The sequence below is a fragment of the Aethalodelphis obliquidens genome, unplaced genomic scaffold, assembly GCF_003676395.1.
Source record: "Aethalodelphis obliquidens isolate GAN/ISIS:26980383/991018 unplaced genomic scaffold, ASM367639v1 scaffold10, whole genome shotgun sequence".
In the NCBI taxonomy this organism is placed as follows: domain Eukaryota; kingdom Metazoa; phylum Chordata; class Mammalia; order Artiodactyla; family Delphinidae; genus Aethalodelphis; species Aethalodelphis obliquidens.
In genome coordinates, this window is record NW_020837954.1 from 29,039,595 (window position 1) to 29,065,321 (window position 25,727).

The 25,727-nt window shown below is 40.7% G+C and overlaps 1 protein-coding gene across 2 annotated transcripts in view; it reads right to left on the bottom strand.

The window, feature by feature from the left end:
- Positions 1–1,423: 1,423 nt before the first annotated feature.
- Positions 1,424–25,727, bottom strand: part of GCH1 (GTP cyclohydrolase 1) — a 53,405-nt gene continuing 29,101 nt past the window's right edge. Inside the window, exons 3-6 of one of the 2 annotated variants that reach the window (XM_027111293.1) lie at positions 16,693–16,748; positions 5,563–5,594; positions 4,423–4,507; positions 1,424–3,646 (exon numbers count right to left, since the gene is read on the bottom strand). In XM_027111293.1, coding sequence (XP_026967094.1) covers positions 3,520–3,646; positions 4,423–4,507; positions 5,563–5,594; positions 16,693–16,748 — 300 coding nt within the window. In that variant the 3' untranslated portion in view covers positions 1,424–3,519. The remainder of the gene's footprint in view (positions 3,647–4,422; positions 4,508–5,562; positions 5,595–16,692; positions 16,749–25,727) is intronic. The other variant, XM_027111294.1, reaches the window with a different exon arrangement.

Here is a 25,727-nt window from a genome sequence, read left to right on the forward strand (position 1 = left end):
TGAGCTGTATGAGCTGCTTGTATATTTTAGAAATTAATCCCTTTTCAGTTGCATGGTTTGCAAATATTTTCTCCCATTCCATAGGTTGTCTTTTCATGTTGTTTATAGTTTCCTTTGCCGTGCAAAAGCTTTTAAGTTAATTGGTCCCATTTGTTCATTTTTGCTTTTACTTCTATTACTCTAGGAGACAGATCCAAAAAAAATATGCTGTGATTTATGTCAAAGAGTGTTCTGCCTATGTTTTCCTCTAGGAGTTTTATAGTATCCAGTCTTACATTTAGGTCTTTAATCCATTTTGAGTTTATTTTTGTGTATGGTGTTACAGAATGGTCTAATTTCATTCTTTTACATGTAGCTGTCCAGTTTTCCCAGCACCACTTATTGAACAGATTGTCTTTTCTCTACTGTATATTCTTGCCTCCTTTGTCATAAATTAATTGAACCTAAGTGCATGGGTTTATTTCTGGGCTCTCTATTCTGTTCCACTGATCTATTTCTGTTTTTGTGCCAGTAACATACTGTTTTGATTACTGTAGCTTTGTAGTATAGTCCAAAGTCAGGGAGTGTGATTTCTCCAGCTCTGTTCTTCTTTCAGCCAATTCAATCTTTAGTGAAAAAACTCAGGAGCAGCAACTTGGGCTTATTGAGCAGCTCATTGTTTTATTGACACGTGTGAGTTGTGGTTTCAGGAATGTTTTAGGAATTCCCTGGTGGTCCAGTGGCTAGGACTCTGCACTTTCACTGCTGAAAGCATGGGTTCGGTCCCTGGTTGAGGAACTAAGATCCCACAAGCTGCGTGGTGGGGCAAAAAAAAAAAGGAATGTTTCTTGCATTCCTAGTTTAGGTGATTAGGTTCACTACCTACAGGCTACAGGGTCCTTCAAAGAGCAGCAGGCCACTCCATTGGCCCCAGCACCCGGACAGGCTGACAATCAGTGACGGCTAGGGCCTCTGCCTAGGTGGAGCAGGGAATGGGAAGTCCACCCAATAGAGGGAATGATGTGGTCACCAGGCATGGACAGAAAAGAGGCAGCAAAACCTTTGCTCCTACTTGGAAGTTTTGCCCAGGCAGGCTCTTCCCTATAAAAGGGAGGGAAACTCTTCCACTCCCTGCATTGCCCAGCTCCCTGCCCCAGCCAGCTCTTCCCTCCTCAGCTGCTCCCACACAGAAAGCAGTGGAGTTCTCAGGAGCTGCAGTTATGCAAAGTTAGGCTTAGAACAAGGACATGTGGGCCATTCAGATTCCTTACTCTTAACCCAGATCTGTCCTTCCCATTACTGCAATAGGGTGAGGACAGTAATACCCAAACTGAATACCAAAGGGAAACACAGAGCCTGGGGTAAATTTATGTCTGGGATTTATATTCTAATAGCTTGATGGCTGAGAGAAGCCCTTACGAAGGGTATCTTTGCTAAAACAGAATGCAGTAAAAATAATTGAATTTATTGATTTATCTATAGCAGTGGTTCAAAAAGAAACTACTTTCACAAGAACAGTCATAACACTTTAATAATTTGAATAAAACCAACTTCAGGAACAATATACATACAATTTGAACAATTAAACTGAACAGTGTATTTAAATGCATCGAATTCTTAAAAATCCCCCAAATGAGTTCAAGCCCACGGATATGAAAAAGTAATTTTGAAGTACTACAGACCAGAGTAAAACAGACAAGGTAATTACTTTGCATTTATCAATACTCTAGACCAATACTGTGGATACTGTAGACCTTTATGAGAACACTTCTAAGGAATGTTAGAATAAACAGTCATTAAAAAGGAATATAATTGATCTCAGAAAGATGAATTAACAGCTAACAATTTCTTTGGTCCTCCAAGTCACAGGTGTAAAAACTTTAAAATACCAAACGTGAGCTGAATGTTTAATTCTATCTCTAAATGTTAAGCAGGATAATGTTTATATCAGGTTAGATTTTAAAAGGAACTCAGAATCAACCACCACTCTACTTTAGAAACTCCAAGTGAAAAAAATATATATATAGGAACTAGAAGTAGGGAAGATTTAAAATTAAAAAAACAAACAAACAAAAAACCTGCCATCTGGCCCTAGCATAAGCCAAATGGCATCAGAGTGGCAGAGACAGGACTACCAGAGTTACAGCAAGCATTGTAGTTAATCCTTGTTGGTAACAGGATAAATTTGAAGAGCACAGTGTCAACCAAATAAGAGACTTCTCCATGGAATAACTGTGTTTGTTTTTGCAGAGAGTTGGGTTTTTTTTTCATTTGTTTGTTTTAATTTGGCCCACACTGCCCCAGTGGAGGAAATTTTAAGATAATCATTAATAAGGCAGCAGCTTCCTGGACTAAAAGACCTATCCCACTTGAACAGTTACACAGACAAGATCCACGTGGACCACAAGGGAAACCAGAACACTGGCTTCCAGTAGCTTCCAATCACTCCAGAGAATGACGGTGCATTTTTACAGACACCAACAATACAGCTTTCATTAGACATGGGACATAGTTCAAAGCAGTCCACAGTGCAATTCTGCATTCTCTCATATTCACGGAAGCTATGGTTCTGCAGACCTGAAAATGATGGACACTTTCAAAAGTTTCTGTAAATACTTAGAAAAATATTTGATAAGTTAAAAAAAAAAGTTTTGAGGCATCTACAAGGAACTCACAAAGTAAGCTCCAAGAAACGTGTAAAGGTAGAACTGTGAGAGCTAGTTATTTGCAAGGTCAGTACTAAGTCTTATAAAATAATGGCTTTTAAAAAAAAGGCAAAGGTATCTACACTCTAAATGGTGTGATATTCTCATCAAGGCACAGAGAGTTAAATGTCTAAATCCCTGTACATACTGACATGAGAATACACTCGTAAACAACTCCAGGAACTAATTCCCTGTACTTGAATTTTAAAAAGAATAGAAGGTAGAAATTGCTTTTTTAACTCACAGTGAAATTAAAAAACATAGATATTCCACCACCTTCCCTTGGTGACATATGTTACAACTGGATAGTTAAAAAATAAATATATAAAAAATAAAGTATCACTGGCAGTTAAATAAACATGATTAAAATGGAGCTGTTGGACTTTGAATTTGCAGAGAAATGCTGCACAGTGTACATAAATTATTTGAAGCACTATGCCATTTTTGTTTGGGGAGGATAAAATAAATATATTGGTCATAGTTTTCTCCCATTCCCAACACACCTGTGCTTCTGAATCAAATTACCATACTCTGAACAAAACACATGAATTCTTCTCCCTTCCCAGCACCCTCAGGTTACCTGAAAGGCAGTGGTTTTATGCAAGTAACTTACACTATTGGCAGTTTGCTTGAATGTTGCCACTAAAAGGTGGCAAGAAGAAAGTAGATTAATTACCCCTTTATTAATTATCTTTATTTGACTTGCTTTAAATAATTATTAAATACAATTAGTGACAAGGGATAAGCAACAACTGGAAATGGAATGTACAAACAATTAAGACCAAATGATGCTACTAGCTGCACAATCTGTAAACCATGTGGCACATGCTGAGGTTCAGCTCTTAATGAGAGTCAGAAACTCTTCCCGGGTCTTCGGGTCCTCGCGGAACACCCCCAGCATCGTGCTGGTCACGGTTCTGCTGTTCATTTTCTGTACCCCTCGCATTACCATACACATGTGTCTACAAAACAAGGCAACAAATGTGGCTTCAAGGAGTAGACAGTTGCTGGTTTGGTTTTTAAAATAAAAGCAGCCCGAAAGATTAAATCTGATTCAACTGAGTTCACAGTTACCAAGTATATCAAAATGTCGCTTCTTAGACAAATTTGGTCTAAAACTTTTTTTTTTTTTAAGTTCCTAAGCCTTACAGCTCTCATTCTTATCACTGGTTGAGTCCTTAAGGCATCCAGTCGGAGGGGGAAAAATAGGATTTTCTTCCTGGGTGAAACTAATACAAAGTGTCTACAGAGATACACAACTTCTAGATAAAAAGAAATTCAGGATTCTCACTTGATCCATCTTCAGGACCGAGACAGCACTAAGCTAGCTTAGGTGTTCCAAGAAATACTGAGGCACGGTGGTCTCACCAGGCAGAATCCAGAGAACAGTGACCACAGTGGGTGAAGCTGGACGGCACCCACAGTGCACAGTTCACGCCATGACAAAAGAATGGGTGAAAACTGCCCACAAGATGTTCGCAATTCTCATAATTCATTCTAACTTAAAGAAGTGTCTTCAGTTGCCCTTTGTACCTATTCTTAAGTACAACTCTTTATTTTTCAAATGTGTCGCAAAATATTGGGAAAACTCTGCTCTTAGCAACAAAGAGCTAAAGAAGAAATCAAGAGAAGACTGATTTGCACTGTTATGCAAATTCACTACACCTAAGTCTATGACTCTCTACACCTCCAGCCCAAAACACCACTGGGACATTATTAAAGGCAAACACGGACTTACGTCGCTTCAACCACTACCCCCACTCCAGCAGGTCGCAAGGCCTCTGTGATTGCTACAGCAATTTGTTTCGTAAGGCGCTCTTGAACTGTGGATGTGACAAGGAGCTCAGTTTAAGAGTCTGACACGAACAGAGACCTGGAAGCTTTTGTTGTCTCTAGAATATTTGAAATCTTAAAAAGCAAGACTTTGGTGAGGTTTAAGAGCCAAGATGCACCACCTTTTACCAGTTTGCTTGCTCTGCTGTCTGGGCCACAGGACGCCCCTGTTCAGTCCCCTCACCTGCAGTACAGGTGCCAAGGGGAACTAAGGAACCCCCAGTGCCCACCAGCACCACTGGAGGGAACAGATCAGAATGACGACTGTCTCTTTAGGTGTGCACAAAGACTGACCAGATATTGATAACAAGCACCCCCGTGGAGGCAGGGTAAAGTAAATGAATAAATAGCTTGAAGCAGGGTTAACAAAGGAGCTACAGTCCAATTATTGAATTGTACTTAGAGCAATGTTGAAAATCAACGATTTAACCTAAATAACGTAGTTCCTGTGCTGAATAAACAACATCTTTGAAAACATTAAGTGTTCAGCACTGCCTCTATTTGAAAACCGACAAAATCCCCAAATATCAGAGCAGGAACTGGTTAAATCAAGCCACAGCGTAGCTGTACAATGGAATGCTGAACAGCCAGCAAAATGAATGAGATGGTTAATGTATGTGAAAAAATGTTTAAGATTTGGTAAGTGGAAAAGTAGGGGAAAAAGAAGGTGACACCAATTTTCAAATACTATAATAAAAGTAGATTGATTTTTTAAATGTTGGTATATGCAATAAAATGTGAAGGAATGTGCAAATACAATGATTTGTTCTGGAGGCTTGAAACACAGCAGACTTTCTGTTTTATATTCCTATAAAGTTTTCTTTTTTTTTTTGGTCACACCACACGGCTTGGGGGAATCTTAGTTCCCTGAACAGGTATTGAACCCTGGCCACTGCAGCGAATGCACCGAGTCCTAACCACTGGACCGCCAGGGAATTCCCTTGATTTTTATAAGCCATATGTATTACACTTGTAATAAGAACAAAAAATACTTTTTCCTTAATAAAAAAGGTTTTTCTGTAAATAAAGTAGTTTCAAAGTTTACCTTGTAATCTTCTACTATAGATTTCTACAATCCTAGAAAAGAAAGAATTGTTTTAGTTAATTATAAATTGTTTGAAGTGAAATTGGCAAGGCTTCCCCATAAGTCTAAAGAATAATTGCTTTATTGAAGTAATTGTAGGGTCTGGGCAGGAGATAAATGCTTATAGGAGGAGGATAGAAAGATACAAAAACTACAAGGAAATGAGAAGAGGGTCTAAAGGAGACCACCAACCATGACACAGTGGTACTTCCGTAAGTCACCAAAGACAGAGAGAATTAAGTGTAACATTCACTTAGGAAAAACAACAATTAGAGGTGAGTAATTTTCAAGCTCCCATGTCATCAATTTTAGGTCACATCTCACGTGTTCTAATTAATCATATTGTTTAATAAGAGCTTAAAGCTCAAGTTAAAAATAAAGACTATTTGTTAATTAATAGCAGACAAATATCAACTATGTACCAACTAAACCTATTAGGATAATCAGATGAGAGCTAAACAGACCTCTTCAGACATCTCTTTATAATATAGGTCTACATAAGCACTCAGCAGGATTAACCACCCCCTCCAAATAAAAGCCCCTGATCTTAGCTCATAACACAATCTGTCAAGTGATGAACTTCCCCTTTCAACATCTTTTACTCTGGCTGTAAAATGGCTACAGAATTACACATTTGAGGACTGCAATTCACGTGAAGGGTCTTTTCTTTAAAATTTGGCCTTTTAGTCATGAATTTGGACTCAATTTAAGGATCAGCTTACCTATGAGGTATGTTATGGCCCTTCCCCCCACTGTGCCACTCAGACAGAACTGATGACTTGCTTCTTTATACCTGCGACAGCCAATGCAGTCAGTCACAGGGGGGCTGCCTACCCTAACAGGAATGCCTCTAACATTTCACTGCCAGCCCGGGTGCCTGCCTGTTGCTGGCGACTGTGCCGGACGAGGGTCATTCGTTATTGAGTGCCTACTGTGTATATGATTATGTGGCGAACTGGGCCCCTATGCTCAGAGTTTATCATTTCTTATTCCTAGTTTGTTTTTCTTTTTCAAGTAAAGAATAGGTGTCGGATTTCTGTCTTCTCAGCATTAAAGATAATCACAGTGTATGCAGGCCATTCAAGATGGCTGCTGTCTTGCTCTCTCTACACCCCCTGCTTGATGAGTCCCTGCTTCACTCACATGACTATCCAATCCTCTTCATTATAGGGCTTAATCAGTAACTGCCTCCATGCTTGCCCCCTGCCCCAGCCGCTGGTTTCCCTGGTAACTGATGAACCAACCTGATGTCAATTCCCCCTATAAATGGTAGCCTCCTTCTCCCCCGGGGAGCGAAGGTTGTTGCCGCGCACGGTGAGGTGTTGCTCCAGGACCTGGCTTTGGACTAGTAAGATCCTTTTCTCCACTAAACCGCTGATGTCTCTGTCACTGTTTCGGGGCTCGCTCTTCAGTCTTGAGGCTGGGCTATCAATCATAAGGCTTGCAGGCCTTCGAGGCGCAGCCCAATAATTGCTGAGCCAGCCAGGAGGCCGAGGAAACTCCCGTGAATGCAGAGATGTCGGGAAATACGGGTGAGAACGGAAAGTTGGGGGAGGGGGGCGGGAATCGCGAGGTGGCTGTCCACTAGCCATGTGGGGCCCTGTGGCAGCTGACTGCCATGAGAGATGCCTTCTTCTTCCATTATACTGATGATAGCCTGTTATCCTCAGAGTCTCTTTCCAATTTAAAAGTACCAGCCCCGGGTTTCCGTGGTGGCGCAGTGGTTGAGAGTCCGCCTGATGATGCAGAGGACACGGGTTCGTGCCCCGGTCTGGGAAGATCCCACATGCCGCGGAGCAGCTGGGCCCGTGAGCCATGGCCGCTGAGCCTGCGCGTCCGGAGCCTGTGCTCCGCAACGGGAGAAGCCACAACAGTGAGACGCCCGCGTACCGCAAAAAAAAAAAAAAAAACAGTACCAGCCCCGCACTCATAGCTCATCTGACTGCACTGGGCTGGCTGGTGAACACAGACAAAACTCAAGGACCTGGAATATCTAGAAAATATAAGCATACCCCAACTCACCATCCCTAAACAATTACAGACACAGGCTTTAGGGATACTAACTCAGGGGCAGGCTTGTGAATGGGACGTGGCCAGTTACCTGGGAGGATTTGGTTGGGGTCTGTGGCACCGGCAAACTAATACGAGTACCCATGGGCTTCTGGTCCCAGCTGTGGAAGGGGGCGGAGCAACCATATGGTGTCATGGAACAACAGCCATACGCAGCCTACAGTGCATCACAGTAGGTGGAAGACGCTACAAAAGGCCTACCCGAGTCGAGCAATGCACAAAACCATGATTTGGGGTCTAGAACAGCTGCTTGTGACATACAGGACCCTCGTGGACATCGACAGTGACCAAGGAATCCACTTTGCCAGCTACGAAGTTCAGGAATGGGCTGATAGAAATGACACACTGGCATTTTCACCTGCCCTACAACCTCACTGCTGCCGGCTAATTGAAAGGCTGAATGGACTACTTAACAACTGAGATGGGAAACCAGCTCTCTCAATGCATGGGCCAGGAGGCTAACTCAAGCCCTACAAACTATAACTATAACCAGTGTCTACGTCATGTTCACCCAGAGGTAACTAGTCAACACCATCTGAGTTCAGCTGTTGACCACAAAAGGACAATAACTTGTTTTTGCCCTTATCATAGGATCTAACCCCAAGGGGAACACATTATAAAATGGCCCGGGAACTGACAGTAAGTCCCAGGTGGTTTGGGTTTGCCGCCCCATTGGGAAATAGGATTAGAAAGGGACTTAGCGATTTCACCTGTCTCCTACCCAGCCCCACCGAAGACTGCTGAGGTAATCAATCTGGGCCCCTACTGGAGAAAGGCGGCATTATATTAACCCTGTAGTCGGTTGTTACCCCACCTCTCCAATACTAGGCATGGCTCTGGGGACTGAGGGTGGACAGGCGATGTGGTCCTGCAGGCCAGGACAAAACCCGCGTTATCTCAGGATGCTATTACTGCTTATGTTTTGCTTAATGGTCATGACCTCCCCTGTATTGTGCCTGTTAAACATCTTATAATATTTTTGTCCCTTGCCTGACGGGAGGGAATCTGTTCCAGGGCTGGGTGGCAACAGTGGGCTCGCCGCAAAATGAGTCTGATTGCTGGGTCTACGGTGAGATGCCGTTGTCCTCCTCCTCTGGGCTTCCATGGTAAATGGACCTGCTAAGCGCCCTGCTTTCTCTTGCTACTCTTTAGCTGCTGCTGTCTGTACTGCATTTGTGGTATCTGGTTGCAGTGCCCCTCGACATACCTGACCCCAGGGACACTGCGCAAGAGGGGTGGACCAAGATTGTAAGGGTCGTGCAGGGTATGTAAGGGTGGAGGGTATGGTCAGGCCATTCAAGATGGCTGTCCTCTTGCTTGATCAGTCCCTGCTTCGCTCACATGACTATCCAATCCTCCTAGTTATAGGGCTTCATCAGTTACCGCCTTTGTGCTTGCCCCCTGCCCTAGCTGCTAGTTTCCCTGGTAACTCATGAGCCAACCTGACATCAATTTCCCCTATAAGTGGTAGCCTTCCACCCCAGTAGAGAAGGTTGTTGCCGAGCACGGTGAGGTGTCGCTCCAGGACCTTTCTTCGGACTAGGAAGATCCCTCTGTCCACTAAACTGTTGATGTTTCTAGGTTCTTTCTTCAGTTTTGAGGCTGGGCAACTACAGGGCTTGCAGGCCTGTAAGGTGCAGCCCAACATATAGCTTCACTGAATTAAAAAAAAAACAAACTTTATTTTGCCCTCATCTGTCAACTTGCTGAGAGGTAATTATTGGGAAAAGAATTCTAGTTTGACACCGATATTTATCTGCCTTTCAATACTGCCACAGGCAAATCAACGGTCAGTCTAGTTGCTGTTACCTTGTAGGTAACACTTTTCTGTGTGGCTGCTTTTATTATGGTATTTGAGTATGTGCACTCTTGCCTATGTTGTGTCTAGATGGGGGTTTAATTTCATTTTTCCTATTTGGGATCCATTAGGCTTCCTGAATCTGAAGACTGATAGGATGCATATGCTCTAGAAACGTCTCAGCTGTTAACTTCTCTAATAGTACACCTACCCCATTGCCTCTTACCCCTAGGAATTTCAATGAACGGCATATTATACCTTCTTATTCTTCCATGTCTTATGCTCTCATTCATACTTCCCACCTGTCTGTGTTGTATTCCATGTAGTTTCTTCAGACTTTTCTTTGGGTTAACTCATTTTCAGCTGTGCCAAATCTGTTTGATCTGAGTGTACTGGACTTCAGATTCCATTACCTCATCTCTTTTTCCTACAAGTTATATTTGGTTCCTTTTCCAATCTGCCTAGTTAATTCTGAAAGTTTCTTGCCCCTTTGTCAAACTTTCAGTATTTTTTTTTTTAGGAGTTTATTAACTTATTGATTTTTGCTGTGTTGGGTCTTCGTTTCTGTGCCAGGCTATCTCTAGTTGTGGCAAGTGGGGGCCACTCTTCATCACGGTGCGCAGGCCTCTCACTATTGCGGCCTCTCTTGTTGCGGAGCACAGGCTCCAGACGCGCAGGCTCAGTAGTTGTGGCTCACAGGCCTAGTTGCTCCGTGGCATGTGGGATCCTCCCAGACCAGGGCTCGAACCCGTGTCCCCTGCACTAGCAGGCAGATTCTCAACCACTGTGCCACCAGGGAAGCCCCCTCAGTACTCTGATTTTTCTAACACACTTGTATATTCTGTATCTGATAACTCTGGAATCTGCCCTATTTGACCAATTGCTTTAAGCTGAATCTGGCTCATGGTGACTTTCTTTTACTTTCAGCGAACACATGCTCTTAGGAACATTTGTGGGAATTCTTTGAAGCCTGGATAAAAGTATCCAAACATGCACTTGTTTCTGCTAGGTGCTAGAAGGCTACCTCCTTAGTGACATCTTAAATAATTACCTTGGGTTTTTTGAGGACCACACAGGTAATCTGAATTCTGACCCCACACCTAAGTGACTATGTGCCTAGGGGTGGTTCCTCCTGCTCTCCCCAGAATATTTAGGGGAAAATAGGGAGGACAAAACCCTGACTTTGGCCCCAGTGCTGGGGAATTCCTGTGGATTCTTACAATAACTGCTTCATATTTCCCCCAATGTGTGAAATGTTAATACACATTATATCTTAGTATGCTACACCAAGATATCATTACAATCTAGTTTACCATACTCTTGGAATCAGTAGTTCCCAAATTTTAATGTAACCTATTTTTGTATTCTTGAAGTAAAGCTCCTTGGATGATGAAAACAGTACTTGGAGCCTACTGAAGTAGGTTTTTTGATATTTAGGATTTTTATGACTACTCATAATTGAGGGTAGTCCATAATTAACAGCTTTATCAGGCTTTGTTATCAGGGACAGACAGCTTCATCTAATTAATTGTATAGCTTTTCAGGTTCTTCCATGCTCTTGAATTACTTACACAACATGAAAACTAGTGGTTACTTAGAAGTTTGAAAGAATGCCTAGTAAACTGACTGGGTCCAGCCCCTTCCCCTCCACCGCTCTCCCAACATTAATTTTACTTGTTCTAATGGTTACTAGCTGATCCAGGTTTTCTAATGCTTGCTTCATTCCTGTCCATCTTTTTCTTTAACCTGTTTTTTAAAGTTTTTAAAGCATATTCTTAGTTACATAACCCCTCATTTCTAAATAGAATTATTCTCTCAGACTTATAAGCAACTTATGATAGATTTTCATACTTTAAGCTTGTCACCATTGAGTAAGATGTTAGCTGTGGGCTTGTCATATATAGCCTTTATTACACAGGCAATGAGGTAGGTTGTCTTTCTAATCTGAGTTTTTATCATGAATGGATATTGAATTTTGTCAAATGCTTTTCTACATCTAATGAGATGATTTTATCATTCATTTTGTTAGTATGGTGTATCACATTGATTGGTTTGCAAATGTTGAACCATCCTTGCACCCCTGGAATAAATCCCACTTGATCATAGTGTGTGATCCTCTTAATGAATTACTGATTTCAGTTTGCTAATATATTGTGGATTTTTGCATCTATATTAATCAGGGGTATTGGCTTGTAATTTTCTTCTTGTAGTGGCCTTGTCTGGTTTGGTATCAGGATAATGTCTTGAACTGAGTTTGGAAGGGTTCCTCTTAAATCTTTTGGAAGAGTTTGGGGAGGGTTGGTGTTAGTTCCAAAGAATGGCTTTGCAGTAAATACTGTATACAATTTATGTAGTGTTAGCATCATGATTTTTTATCATGTCTAAGGAATTTAAACAATTTTTGACTTCTAAATAGTTGGGTTTTTAATCTTGAATTTCTAGTTTTCTTGTTACACAACAGCCTTTTCAATTTTTTTAAGTTTAAGCTTACCTTTTGGCCAAAATTCTATTACTGTGCTGTGTATATCTTTTTTTGTCCACTTCATAGACTGAGAGGTAATTAGTGTTCCTACTCCTTTCAGGTTTGTCAGTTTCTCTATGCATTTTAGCCAGTTCATGTTTTGTTTTGAACCCATTTGATGAAGATTCATGACCACTTTTATTATACAACCTTCTCAAAATAAGAGGACTCACTTTATCCCCTTTGATAAATTTTGCCTTGATTTTTACTAACATTTTATTATTTTAAAAGTGGGACATGGTTGGATACTAGATTTAACCCAGTGGACAGCTTATTTAAATAGCCTACTTACTGGTCTTATAACATCTGTGCTCGATCCTCTGTTTTCTCTTGCATTATTATGCTTTCTCTCCTCTTCCTCCTCTGGCAACTGGGAAAGTAATCTGGTGATACTTTTGCAGGAAGAACCCATGGATGGTATAATTTAACCCTTGCAAACCTTCGAAGTGTTTCTGATGCCTTCATATAACTTGACAAGCTAGACTTGACACTGGGCTGCAAATTCTCAAGTGTGGCTAGAGCAAAAAGTGAAAGAAGAGCAAGAATCCAGCCAGATCACAGTGGGACTTGTCAGCTAAGGTAAGAAGCCTGAACTTTATTAATGCTGCCCCTTCGCAGCTCCATAGCTTTTGTCAAATCCACACTTGCGAAAGAACATCCTAGCAGCATATGAGAGCAGATTTAGGGATCCTAAGAGATGAGAGGACAGGAGTTAGGAGTTTAACACATGACCCAGGAGGAACATGAAGGCCCAGAGAGTGGCAGCGAGGATAGCAAGAAGGCAGCGTGGTGATGATGTGAGGGAAGTGGAGGTGTTACAGGGGGTCAGTGAGCATACAACAGCAATGGATGGATTCCCCCTTACTCCTTGCCCCAAAATACATTTCCAGATGAAGCAAAGATCTAAATATAAAAATAAAGCCATAAAAATAACCCAAAAATACATGAGTTTATGGTTACATAGGTTTTAAACTTCATGAAAAATACTACTAGAAAACAGACAAATGACAAGCCTGGACAAATTATTTGTAGCTTTAATATTCAGAGAGCTCATACAGATCAGTAATAAAAAGACAACCCAATGGAAAAATTAGCAAAGACTAAGAGCAGGAAGTCCCTGAAAAAAATCAGCCTCACACGATTAAATGCAAATTAAAACAACAGGTACCATTTTTTACTTACCTGTTTGGGTTTCACACTCTTCAATGTTTGCCAGTGTTGGCAAAAGGGTAGAGAAACACACACCTTTAATCTATTATTAGAGTATAGTTCAGTATGATCTTTTCTGGAGAGCAATTTGGTAATATCAAAAAGTTAGCTAACCTTAACCCAGCAAATCCGATTCCAATCTTACAGACTCAGAGTAAGGAAATAGATAAGGACGTGTTCACCAAAGTTCTTCTTTTTCCCATTTTTGACAGTAGTCTCAAACTGTAGGCTATACTTATATCAAAGACTGGTTAAATGAATTATATTAAAGAAATACTATGTAGCCATTAAAAGGAACTTTTTTTAGACTAAAAGACGTCCAAGGAATTTCAAGGTACTTTAAGTTTTTAAAAAAAGTAGTATAGAATATAGGATATGATCCCCTTTCGCCTTGTTTAGCTAGTAGTTTTAAGGCTACATGTTTGTGTTTGCACTGAAATCTTCCAGAAGGATAGTGAAAGATCTCTAGTGGGGAATGGAAATAGGAAAGAAAAGTTTTCCCTCCACTCACTCACTTGTATTTAAGTTTAACTGGTATGTTACTTTTATAGCATAGAGAAACAAGAAAATGTTCCCTTTGTAATCTAATGTTCCCTTTGTGATCTAATCTACCCTTGTTCACTATCTCCCAGTCACCTCTGCCTAAATCTCTTGTATCAATCAACCTGCTCCCCATCCACTGGGAGATGCCTTGCTCCTACCCTCTGATTTGCCTTTGTTTAGGCATTAACTACACGTACAGGAATTTCTCTTCTGTTCAGAATTCTGTTCAGCCCTCTACCTCTGGGTCTCCTCAGTCCTGCCTGGCCACAGCCATCTTGGCTTCTCTGACCTCAGACCTCCTAACCAGGCACGTCTGTGGCACCTGCTGCCGAGTACTGTCCACTCTCCTTGAGGGCAGTGGCTCTGTCCTACTTCCCTCTAGCAGCCATGATAACTGGCACATTGTCCTTTCACAGGTGCCCAACAGTTGAACCATGGCTACCTGAGGCACTACAATTCTATATTCAAGATTTAATTGTGTTCACTCAATTTTCTAATTCAAGAAAATGAATACATGTTCAATGGATTTTCAGCAACAGAAGGAATTTCTATTCAAACTAAATTTACTCTAGAATTCTACTAGAGTTAAACCAGATCAACTCACTTTTGGCATTTTCTTGTTACTTAAAGCTTTACTGTTTAATATTTGACTTCCCTGGCACTGAAAGGTCATTCGTTTAAAGGCAAGCATATAACAAACTTCACATACAAGATTAAAATGAGCAGTGAAGTTTTGCTAAGACATTTAGCTTTATTTATTCCTCTTCATTCCCTAAATATTCCACCTTCTTATAAGGAATAAGCAGTTGGATAATATCTTAGTCTCCTGTTTCATTTAATAGACCCTTTATTCAAAATTTTTACAAAATATCTGAGTTCAGTTCTTTGGTTTACGCTCCATTTTTTTTTCTTACATTTTAATCCTATTAGTGTAAGGACAAATCCTCATGCTAATAATTAACTCCTCTGTTCATAAAAGCTTAATTATTGGAGAGCTTTTCCTTTCACTAGGAAAGGAAATAACCAAAGGCTATTCCCTTCTACCCCCAAGTCACCACTTTTTCCAAGATCTCACTAGATTACTCTCGAATCCATTTCTATAAAGTGTTACCCACGGCCTACATAGTGTGGTCTTCTAGAGAAGACTGCTTACATTAAGACCATGGCCGAGTGTGGTCTGCCAAGTTTTTATAATATGAAGACTGTCTATGCTACACCTTTCACACGTGGGCAGTCTGATACAGGCAGGAGCAGTGCCAGGATTTCTATATAAGGTGGAGGATTAGCCATCTTGCTGGAAGAGGGGGAACCAGGGGAGTGAGCCTACAGCTGTGTTTGCACAGCAAGCCTGCTGATCTTAGACTATGTATTATAAAACAGTAAGAATAACCAATTATAATAAAGACACTTGTATTCAGCTGATATAACTTTATCACTTGGGAGTAAGTTATTGGAGAGGAGGTTGCTAATAGAAATTATAATAAGGTTGATTACCCCCATCACCACCAATACTATTTTTCAGCCACTCCTTGGCACTGCCATTGGGTACAGATCACTGAAAGGCACCAACATGTTTGCGTTTGTATTAAGAGCCTGACTGCAGTGAAGCAATTATATTTATGATGTAAGAACATCCTTTCATGCTACCAAGTAGTCCTGTCTGGTAGTGAGATTGCCAAGTAGGAATGAAACTAGGGAAACTAGTCAGAAACTAGGGAAGTTAAATTTCTCTCTTCTACCTACTTTCTCCTTAATCCCTAGAAGAAATGAGTAAGAAAGTAGAAGTGAAAACAACGTAAAACGAACAGCTGTGGAGAGCAGGCATCAGATTGCAGGGGCGGTGTTTACAGAGTCCAACACAGAATTGAAAAAGATCTGGACCACCATTTCAGGATTGTCTAAGTGGAGAAGAAGCAGAAACATATCAGAGCCACAGATGTCAGTTGGTCACAAAGGTATGTTTATTCCAATTTTGATATGGTCACTTTCACCTCAATCAAGTTATCCAAACTTAGCTTGGTTTATTTTTAGAAGGAGGGGGACTCTTGATGTCATTTCATTACCTGCTCCTTCATTTTAACTCTCCTTTAACACATACACCTCCCAATATTTCCCCATCACCCACAACTCGCTAACTCTATACAAGGAAACTACACAAAAGGGTATTTAGGTCTAGTCCCCAATATTTTATTGTCCCTATCAGAGATATATGAACACTGACCCTCAATTTGACTTCTAGTTAAACACAGGAGACCATGCTTGTATATATCACCACTCTTTCCTAAAACTCAAAAATGGTAGCAAAGGCCAGAACCCACAGGATAAAGAATGAAAAAAGACTGTAGCAGAAAGAGAAATAGAGAGTTAGTATTGTCTCAGAATAGAGCTGGGGAGGGGGGGGAAAGCTGAAAAAGCCAAGGAAGGCATGGTCTTGGGTCTGCAGAAGCAACGGAGCCAGACATAAACCAACTGGCCCTACAGGATGCAGAGATGTGTGGAGGTACGCAAGTGGAAGGCAGGGTTAAGGCCCCCACTTCAAAGAGCAGTGCAGTTAGACCTCTGTGCCGGTTTCCTCTTCCCCGCAGGTAGCTAAACCACCCTTAAAGAATGGGGGCTGAACTGAATGCACCCTCAGGTCCTCTCCAGTCAGCGAAGGCTCTACTGAGAGAAGTGTGAGGTAAGGCTTCAAGGATGTGCAGGTGGGAGGTGGAGAAGGCAGGCAGGCAATAGGGGAGCGAGAAGGAAAGGGCATTTGTGTTTTCAGGTCCTCTTAGTCTGTCTTAGACTATACTTATTGTCTATATATTGTCTCTGCAACTATAAAGTAAGTTGGAATGTACCTTCCAAGTTAGATCCACATTGATCAAGAGACAAAGCCTGATAAGATTCTCACCATGTAGGGGCAGGTCCTATAAACCTGTCACCTTATTCACTACACAGTCATACTTACCTAGCAAGTTTGCTGAGGCCAAGAACTTGCTTGTTAGGAAGATAACCGATATGGACCTTCAGAGAAGAGACAGAAATCATGAGCTAAGTGAAAACACAGTACTTCTTTGTGACGAAAGGAAACGTAATACAGTATACTTACAGTGCGGTTCAACACAATGAAAACATATTTTTAAAACATCTAGAAGCTTTAAGACATAGAAAATGAAGCACTTACATAAGCAGTTAAAAAAATCACATAAATTAAGTAAAAGGAAAAGAAGAATGACTATTAATAAAATGACAAATTTGAAGTATAGTTGTGGTATTTCCTGGTGAAGTTAAGCTCTTGATACAATTCTTAAAATCTTTCCTCTGTTGAGGGGAAACTTTCTCAGGAAAACGCTAATTATCCCACAGCAACATTCAAATGTAGCTAAGAAAACCTCCTTTAAATGGCTGAAACTGTAAGTATAAATATTGCCATTCTACACATCATGGTGGCCTTAAAAACCTTGCCCTGTTGCACAGAAAGAGGGTCTCTGTGCTCTTTGTCATCCTGGGCAGTCCCATTTCTAAGCTGCTAGAGAACACCATCCTCCTGACAGGAAGAAAAGGACACGGCTACAAGTTGTGACTCAGAAAAAATCTGGGTCCTAAGGCCTAAGTTCTTGTAGGACTTACGATAAGGCAAAGCCATTTCTATAATCTTAAAAAGCACTGATTAATATCTAATATGAAAAAGTTACATGTCTTTCAGCCAAGTGTTAAGTATGAGAGAATATTAGTTCTCCAAAAAGATTAATAAATGGTCACTTATAGGCAATCAATTTAAGTAATATAAAATTTTCAACTCATTTGCATCATGGTTTGCCAGCATTTGTTGCATTTGTTCACCTAATATTTACTATACACTTGAATAATCCAGGAGTAATTAGTGGTTTTTTTTCATCTATTAGGCACTATGCTTTGGGAGTCTGAGAATACCAATTCATTGCCTTCCTGCTCAGCAGAAGGAGAAAGTTAAATAGCACCTGAGCATTGGGTATGTCAAAGAAAAATTAGAGTTGAAACTTTCCCATAGAACCAAGGTACAGAAGTACCACTTGACATTTATACACTTATATACAGAGCTATAATTTATTTGTTTATAATATTTTTAGTCTTCCCAAAGATCCTGTCATTTAAATGGTCACTTTTTACTTTTTTTGGCCACGCCGTGTGGCTTGTGTGATCTTTGCTCCTTGACCAGGGATCGAACCTGGGCCCTTCGCAGTGAAAGCGTGGAGTCCTAACCACTGGACCACCAGGGAATTCCTGTAAATGGCCATTTTAGGCAATCATCACTGAACAGTATGTTTAAAAACCGAGTTAGTAAGAACACAGACACAGAAGTAATCAGAGCAGAAGGTAGGAGGATATAGTGGAGAGAGGCTGAGTACAGGCTCAAGTTCCTGGGTCTGACCCCAGCCAAGTCACTAACTCCCTATGTCCTCTTGGACAATTCACAGCTTCCTGGGCCTGGTATTCTCACTTAAAATAAAAGGTAGCCATGAGCTCAAAGGTTCCCTCATTTCTGAAAATACATAGCCCTGCTGTCACGGCCCAGCATCATTAGTTGTGTGACTACCAGACCATATATGCCTCCTCATGTGATGGAATACAGAATCCTCAGCACCCCGATGAACTACTCTTGTCACATATGTTTAATCTTAAACTTAGGAAGTTTTAGATCCAGTTTATAGAAACTTTAGGAAGTTTAGATCCAGTTTATAGAAAAATGCAGAGATTGAATGGAGCAAATCCAGAAACTGAGACACGCTACAGAGCAACTGGCCTAGTTTCTCAGGTAAAGAACGTCATTGGGGTGGGGATGGAGGTGGGGCTGGCAGAGGAGACTATTGTAGATTAAGAGACTTAAGATGCATAACAACCAAATGCAATGTGAGTGCAAATGTGTAACCCTTATTTGGATTCTGGTTTAAACCAACAAGACAGCTGAGACACTTGGAAACATGTAAATATCAGTTATTAGATGCTATTTAGGAATTACTGTTACTTTTGTCTATGGCAGTGCTACTGAGGATAAGTAAGAATATTTTAGAGATAGGTATTAATGATTAGTAATGAAGAGTCGTGTTGTCTATAACATACTTCAATATATTGAAGGATTTACTGCCAACTTTTTAGGTTGATAATCAAATCAGTTATGTTTCTTAAAAAAAAATCCTTATCTTTTAGAGAAATATGCTGGAAGAAATTATAGAAAAAAACAATGTTATCTAGGATTTGCTTCAAAATAGTCCAGTGGGGACGTATATAGAACAAGATTGGTCCTTTACTGATAACTGTTGAAACTGGTTGATGGGCACATGGAACGTTATATACTAATATACCTATTCTTAGATATGTTTGAAATTTTCCGTAATAAAAGGTTTTAAAAAGAGATACCACTACATACACATCAGAATACTAAACTTAAAAAGACTGAAAGTGCCAAGTGTTGATGAGGATGTGAAGTGACTAGGACTCATGAGAGTATATGAAATGTAAACTGGTACAACCAATTTGGAAAACTAAAAGTCTGTATTTAATAAGTTGAACACAGGTATACCCTGTATCCCTGTACATCCACTCCTAGGTATATTCCAATGGAAATGCATGCAAGAGGAGGATCAAGGTGGCGGAGCAGAAGGACGTACAGCTCATCTCCCCCAACAGGCACATCAAAAATCCATCTACACCTGGAACAATTCATGCAGAAAACCAACTGGAAACTGGCAGATTTCTTATAGCTTTGGTTATATAAGAAAGTTCTCTGTGTAACCAGGTAGGATGAGAAAAAAAAAAAAAGGCATCAGGACAGGACCAGTGCCCCTGGGAGGGATCTGTGAAGGAGGGAAGGTCCACAGGGGCAGGCCCAAGCCCTGAGGGGCCCCCTTGCCTGCTGGGAGGTTTGCTGGAATAGACAGAAGGGCTAGAGGGGCCTGGACTCTGCTTGCAAGGAGTGAGCGAGCCGGCTGGCCAGCAATCGGGAGAGAGGGCACTGCTGGCTTCCACCTGGCCACACTTCCAGTCCAAAACGCTTGCCAGGGCTGGGAGGGGTGCTGCTAGTATACACAGGGCTTAGGCACTGAATCCCGGATGGACAAGTCCTGAGAGAGGACCCAGCCTAGCTGCAAAGAGATAGTCCAGAGGGCCTGGGGTGTGGTCTGGGCCAAAACTCAAAGTCCACTGTCAGCATTCACATGGTAGGGGCAGTCCAGCCATAGCAGACTTGGTCAGCACACACACTGGGTGGCACCACAGAAACGTCTTGGGTGGACAGCCTCTGGGGAGGAGTAAACAGTGGCTCACTACCTGCCAGGAGCACTCCAGGTCCGCCCACCCCCAAACTACAGCTCGGTGCCAGATCAGGGGCAGATAGGTCCTGGAAGAGGTCCACCACAGAGGCAGCCCAGGTCCCAGGCAGCAGCACAAGCACCTGGATTCCTGCAGTCATCACACCCTGGCCCCCTGCACCAGCCCACTCCACATCACCGCCTAGAGCTAGGCCTGGGATGAACACAACGGAGAAAGGGTCATGGCCTTGGGCTGCTGCTGAGCAGAGGTGTGGACACCTGTGTGGGCGGTGCCTGGGTTCACTGTGACCATGTGGGCTTCACCTGCTTCAGCAGCCACATGCTTTGAGACAGGGCATGCATTCAAGGAACATGGAGCCTTACTGAACCTGACCCTCTGGGCTTCTGCTCCAACAACTGGGGAGCACACCCCACCCCGTGTGTGACAGCCACGGAGCAAAGACGAGGCCCCACCCGACATCCAGCTCAGGCTCTGGACACACCACCAATCACATCCGCTATCAGGAGGATGACGGCCAGTACACTTTGAGGAAAGACGTGGTTGGCATGCATACCAAAAACAGCCCTTGCATCAAAAATACTGGACTCACACAGTCTACGCAGGGACACTCCCACATTAAAACACCCCTTCAAGACCACAGCAGATTAACTTTATGAATTTAGGAGAAACAGTTAAGTAAAATGAAAAAGCAGAGGAACTATTCCCAATTAAAAGGACAAGAGAAATCCCCTGAAAGAACTAATAATGAAACAGGCTTTACCAGCCAACTAGACCCCAAGTTTAAAATATAGGTAATAAAAATGCTAAAGGATTATAGATAGAAATGCAGATCACTATAATGGAACTAGAAACTATAGAGGAACAAATCAAAATTAGGTAACTCAATTCCCAAGATAAAAAACAATCTAGAAGCAATAAAACAGAACAAATAAGTGATCTGAGAGAGAGAATAATGGACCTCATCCAATCAGAACAGCAGATGGAAAGACAAACAAAAAAAAAGAAAACACCGTATGAGAACTATGGGATAATATAAAGGGTGCCAACCAACTCGTAACGGGTTTCAGATGGAGAAAAGAGAGAAGATCAAAAATGTATCAGAAATTATGGCTTAAAACTTTCCATACCTAAAGAATGAAATACATTCAGGTACAGGAAGGATAGAGGGTTCCAAACAAGATGAACACAAACAGACCCAGACCAAGATATATCATAATTAAAGTGGCAAAAGTTAATGTAAGGATTCTAAAGGCAGTAAGAGAAAAAGTCAGTTACAAGGGAACCCCCATAAGGCTAGCAGCAGATTTCTCTGCAGAAACTTTGCACGCCAGAAGGGAGTGGCATGATCTATTCAAAGTCCTGAAAGGGAAAACCCTGCAACTCTACCCATCAAGAATATAATTTAGAATAGGAGAGAGAAAGAATTTCTCGGACAAGCAAAAACTAAAAGAATTCAGCAATACTAAACCTACCCTTAAAGAAATATTGAAAGGTTTTCTCTAAATAGCAGAGAAGCAAGAATCTATAGGGGGACTTCCCTGGTGGCACAGTGGTTAAGAATCCACCTGCCAGTGCAGGGGACACGGATTCGAGCCCTGGTCTGGGAAAATCCCACATGCCGCGGAGCAGCTAAGCCCGTGCGTCACAACTACTGAGCCTGTGCTCTAGAGCCCATGAGCCACAACTACTGAAGCCTGCACGCCTAGAGCCCGTGCTCTGCAACAAAGAGAAGCCACCGCAATGAGAACCCCGCGCACTGCAACGAGGAGTAGCCCCCGCTCACCACAACTAGAGAAAGCCTGTGTGCAGCAATGAAGACCCAATGCAGCCAAAATTAAATTAATTTTAAAAAATGTTCTCAATTTTAAAAAAAAAGAATCTATAGGATAGGGAAAAATCACAATAGGAAAAGCAAATATATGGAACTTCCCTGGTGGTCCAGTGGTTAAGAATCCACCTTCCAATGCAAGGGATGTGGGTTCAATCCCTGGTCAGGGAACTAAGATCCCACATGCCACAGGGCAACTGAGCCCATGCTCCACAACTTATGAGCCTGTGTGCTGCAGCTACAGAGCCTATGCGCTCTGGAGACTGTGTGCCACAACTACAGAGAAGTCCAAGCACCGCAATGAAGAGCCTGCATGCCGCAATGAAAGATCCCACATGCTACAACTAACACCTGATGCAGCCAAAAATAAAATATAAAAAAAAAAAGAAAAGCAAATATATAAACGGACTGAAGATCACTTAAATAAGCCAGTACATAGATTAAAAAACAATAACTGAATCACTGTGCTGTACACCTGAAACTAAGATGACATTGTAAATAATGTTTACACTATTTACACTGCAAAAAAATCAAAAAAATTTGTAAATGCAATTATAACTACAATTAACAGCAAAAGAATAAACATTAAGATGTAAAATGGGACATCAAAGCCATAAAATATGGGAAAGGAGAGTATAAAAATGTAGATCTTTTAGAACATATTCAAACTTATATGATATGACTATCAGTTTAAAGCAAGTAGATATAGTTATGGGTCAACATACTTGAAAACCAGGATAACCACAAATCAAAAACACATGACAGATTCACAACAACCAAAAAGAAAGGAACTCAAGCATAATATAAAAAAGAACCATCAAATCACAAAAGGAAAAACATAAAGAGAGGAATAAAGAAGAACTACAAAACCAACTGGAAAACAAGGTTTCAAATGGCAATAAGTACATACCGATCAATAATTACTTTAAACGTCAATGGACTAAATGCTCCCATCAAAAGACATAGAGTGGCAGACTGAATAAAAAGAAACTAAAAATGCGCTGCCTACAAGAGATTTACTTCAGGGCAAGATACACACACAGATTGAAAGTGAAGGGATGAAAAGAGATATTTCATCCAAATAGAAATGACAAGAAAACAGAGGCAGCAATATTCATATTGGACAAAATAGACTTTAAAACAGAGTCCATAAAGAAAGACAAGGACATTATATAATAAAGGGATCAATACAAGAAGAGGATATTATACTCATTAACATATATGCACCCATTTTGGAATACCTAAATATATAAAAATACTAACAAAGGGAGAAAGTGACAGGAAAACAATAATAGTAGGAGACTTTTAACACCTCACTGACATCAATGTATAGATCCTCCAGACAGAAAATCAATAAGGCAACAGAGGTCCTAAAATGACACTAGACCAGTTGGCCTTAACTGATATCTATTAGAAAAAAAATTCTTTTCAAGCACACATGGAACATTCCCTAGAATAGACCATATACTAGGTCATAAAACAAACCTCAACAAATTTAAGAGGACAGAAATTATTTCAAGCATCTTTTTTGACCACAATGATATGACATGAGAAATCAACCACAAAGAAAAACAGGAAAAAACAACAACAAAAAAAAACACATGGAGACTAAATAATATGCTACTAAAAACCCAATAGGTCAATGATGAAATCAAAGAAGAAATCAGAAAATACCTTGTGACAAACAACAATAAAAACACAACCTTACAAAAATCTATGGAATGCAGCAAAAGCAGTTCTAAGAGAGAAGTTCATAGCAATACAGGATTTCCTCAAATAAGAAAAATCTCAAACAACCTAACCTAGCACCTAAAGAATTAGAAAAAGAAGAACAAACAAAACCCAAAGTAAGCAGAAGGAAGGAAATCATAAAGATCAGGAAAAAAATAAATAAAATAGAGATTTTTAAAAAATAAAAAAGATCAATAAAACCAAGAGCTGGTTTTTTGAAAAGATAAAATAGACAAACTTCTAGCCAGGCTCACCAAGAAGAAAAGAGATAGGACCCAAATATACAAGAAGTGAAAGAGGAGAAATAACAACCAATACTGCAGAAATACCAAAAATAAAAAATAAAAAAAACATAAGACAATACTATAAACAGTTGTATACCAACAAATTGGACAACTGGAAGAAAAGAACAAGTTTCTAGAAACCAATGGCCTGCCAAAACTGAGTCAAGAAGAAAGATAATTTGAACAGACCAATTACTAGAAGTGAAACAGAATCTGTAATAAAAATTTAAAAACAAAACCTCCCGGGCTTCCCTGGTGGCGCAGTGGTTGCGAGTCCGCCTGCCGATGCAGGGGACGCGGGTTCGTGCCCCAGTCCAGGAAGATCCCACATGCCGGGGAGCAGCTGGGCCCGTGAGCCATGGACGCTGAGCCTGCGCATCTGGAGCCTGTGCTCCGCAACAGGAGAGATCTCAAGAGTGAGAGGCCCGCATACTGCAAAACAAAACAAAACAAAAACAAAACCTCCCTGCAAACAAAAGTCCAGGACTTGATGGCTTCACTGGGGAAATTCTACCAAACATACAAAGAACTTACACCTATCCTTCCCAAACTATTCCAAAAAACTGAAGAGGAGGAAACACTCTCAAATTCATTCTAGGAAGCCACCATCACCCTAATACCAAAACCAAAGACACTACAAATAAAAGAAAATTACAGGCTAATATCTTTGATGAATATAGATGCAAAAATCCTCAACGAAATGTTGGCAAACTGAATCCAATAATACATAAAAAGGATCATACACCATGATCAAGTTGGATTCATTCCAGAGTTGCAAGGATGGTTCAACATACAAATCAGTGTGATACACCACGTTAAGAAAAGGAAAGACAAAAACCACATGATTATCTCAATAGATGCAGAAAAATTATTTGATAAAATTCAACATCCACTCATGACAAAAACTCTCACCAAAGTGGATATAGAGGGAACATATCTCAACATAATAAAAGCCATTTACGACAAACCCACAGCCAATATAATACTCAACAGTGTAAAGCTTAAAGCCTTCCTATTAAATTCAGGAACGAGACAATGATGCCCACTCTCACCACTCCTATTCAACATAGTATTGGAAGTCCGAGCCACAGCAATCAGATAAGAAAAACAGAAGGTACCCAAACTGGAAGTAAAGAGGTAAACTGTCACTATTTTCAGATGACACAGTTCTCTATATAGAGAACCCTAATGACTCCACACAAAAACTATCAGAATAAAAGAAATCAGCAAGGTAGCAGGATACAAGACTAATATACAGAAATCTGTTGCATTTATTTACACTAACAATGAAATATCAGAAAGAGAAAGTTTAAAAATTCTGTTTAAAATCACATCCAATTAAAAAAAAAACAACCTAGGAATAAATTTAACCAAGGAGGTGAAAGACCTATACGCTAAAAACTATAAAACATTAATAAACTAAGTAAATTGAAGATGATTCAAAGAAATGGAAAGATATCTCATCCTCTTGGATTAGAAGAATTTATATTGTTAAAATGGCCATACTACTCCACAAGCAATCTACAGATTTAATGCAATCCCTGTCAAAATACCCATGACATTTTCCACAGAATTGGAACAAGTAATACTAAAATTTATATGGAGCCACAGAAGACCTAGAATTGCCAAAGCAATCCTGAGGGAAAAGAGCAAAGCTGGAGGCATAACTCTCCCAGACTTCAGACAATACTACAAAGCTACAGTAATCAAAACAGCATAGTATTGGCACAAAAACAGACACAAGGGTCAATGCAACAGGATAGAAAGCCCAGAAATAAACCCATGTACTTATGGTCAATTAATCTATGACAAAGGAGGCAAGAATATACAATGGAGAAAAGACAATCTCTT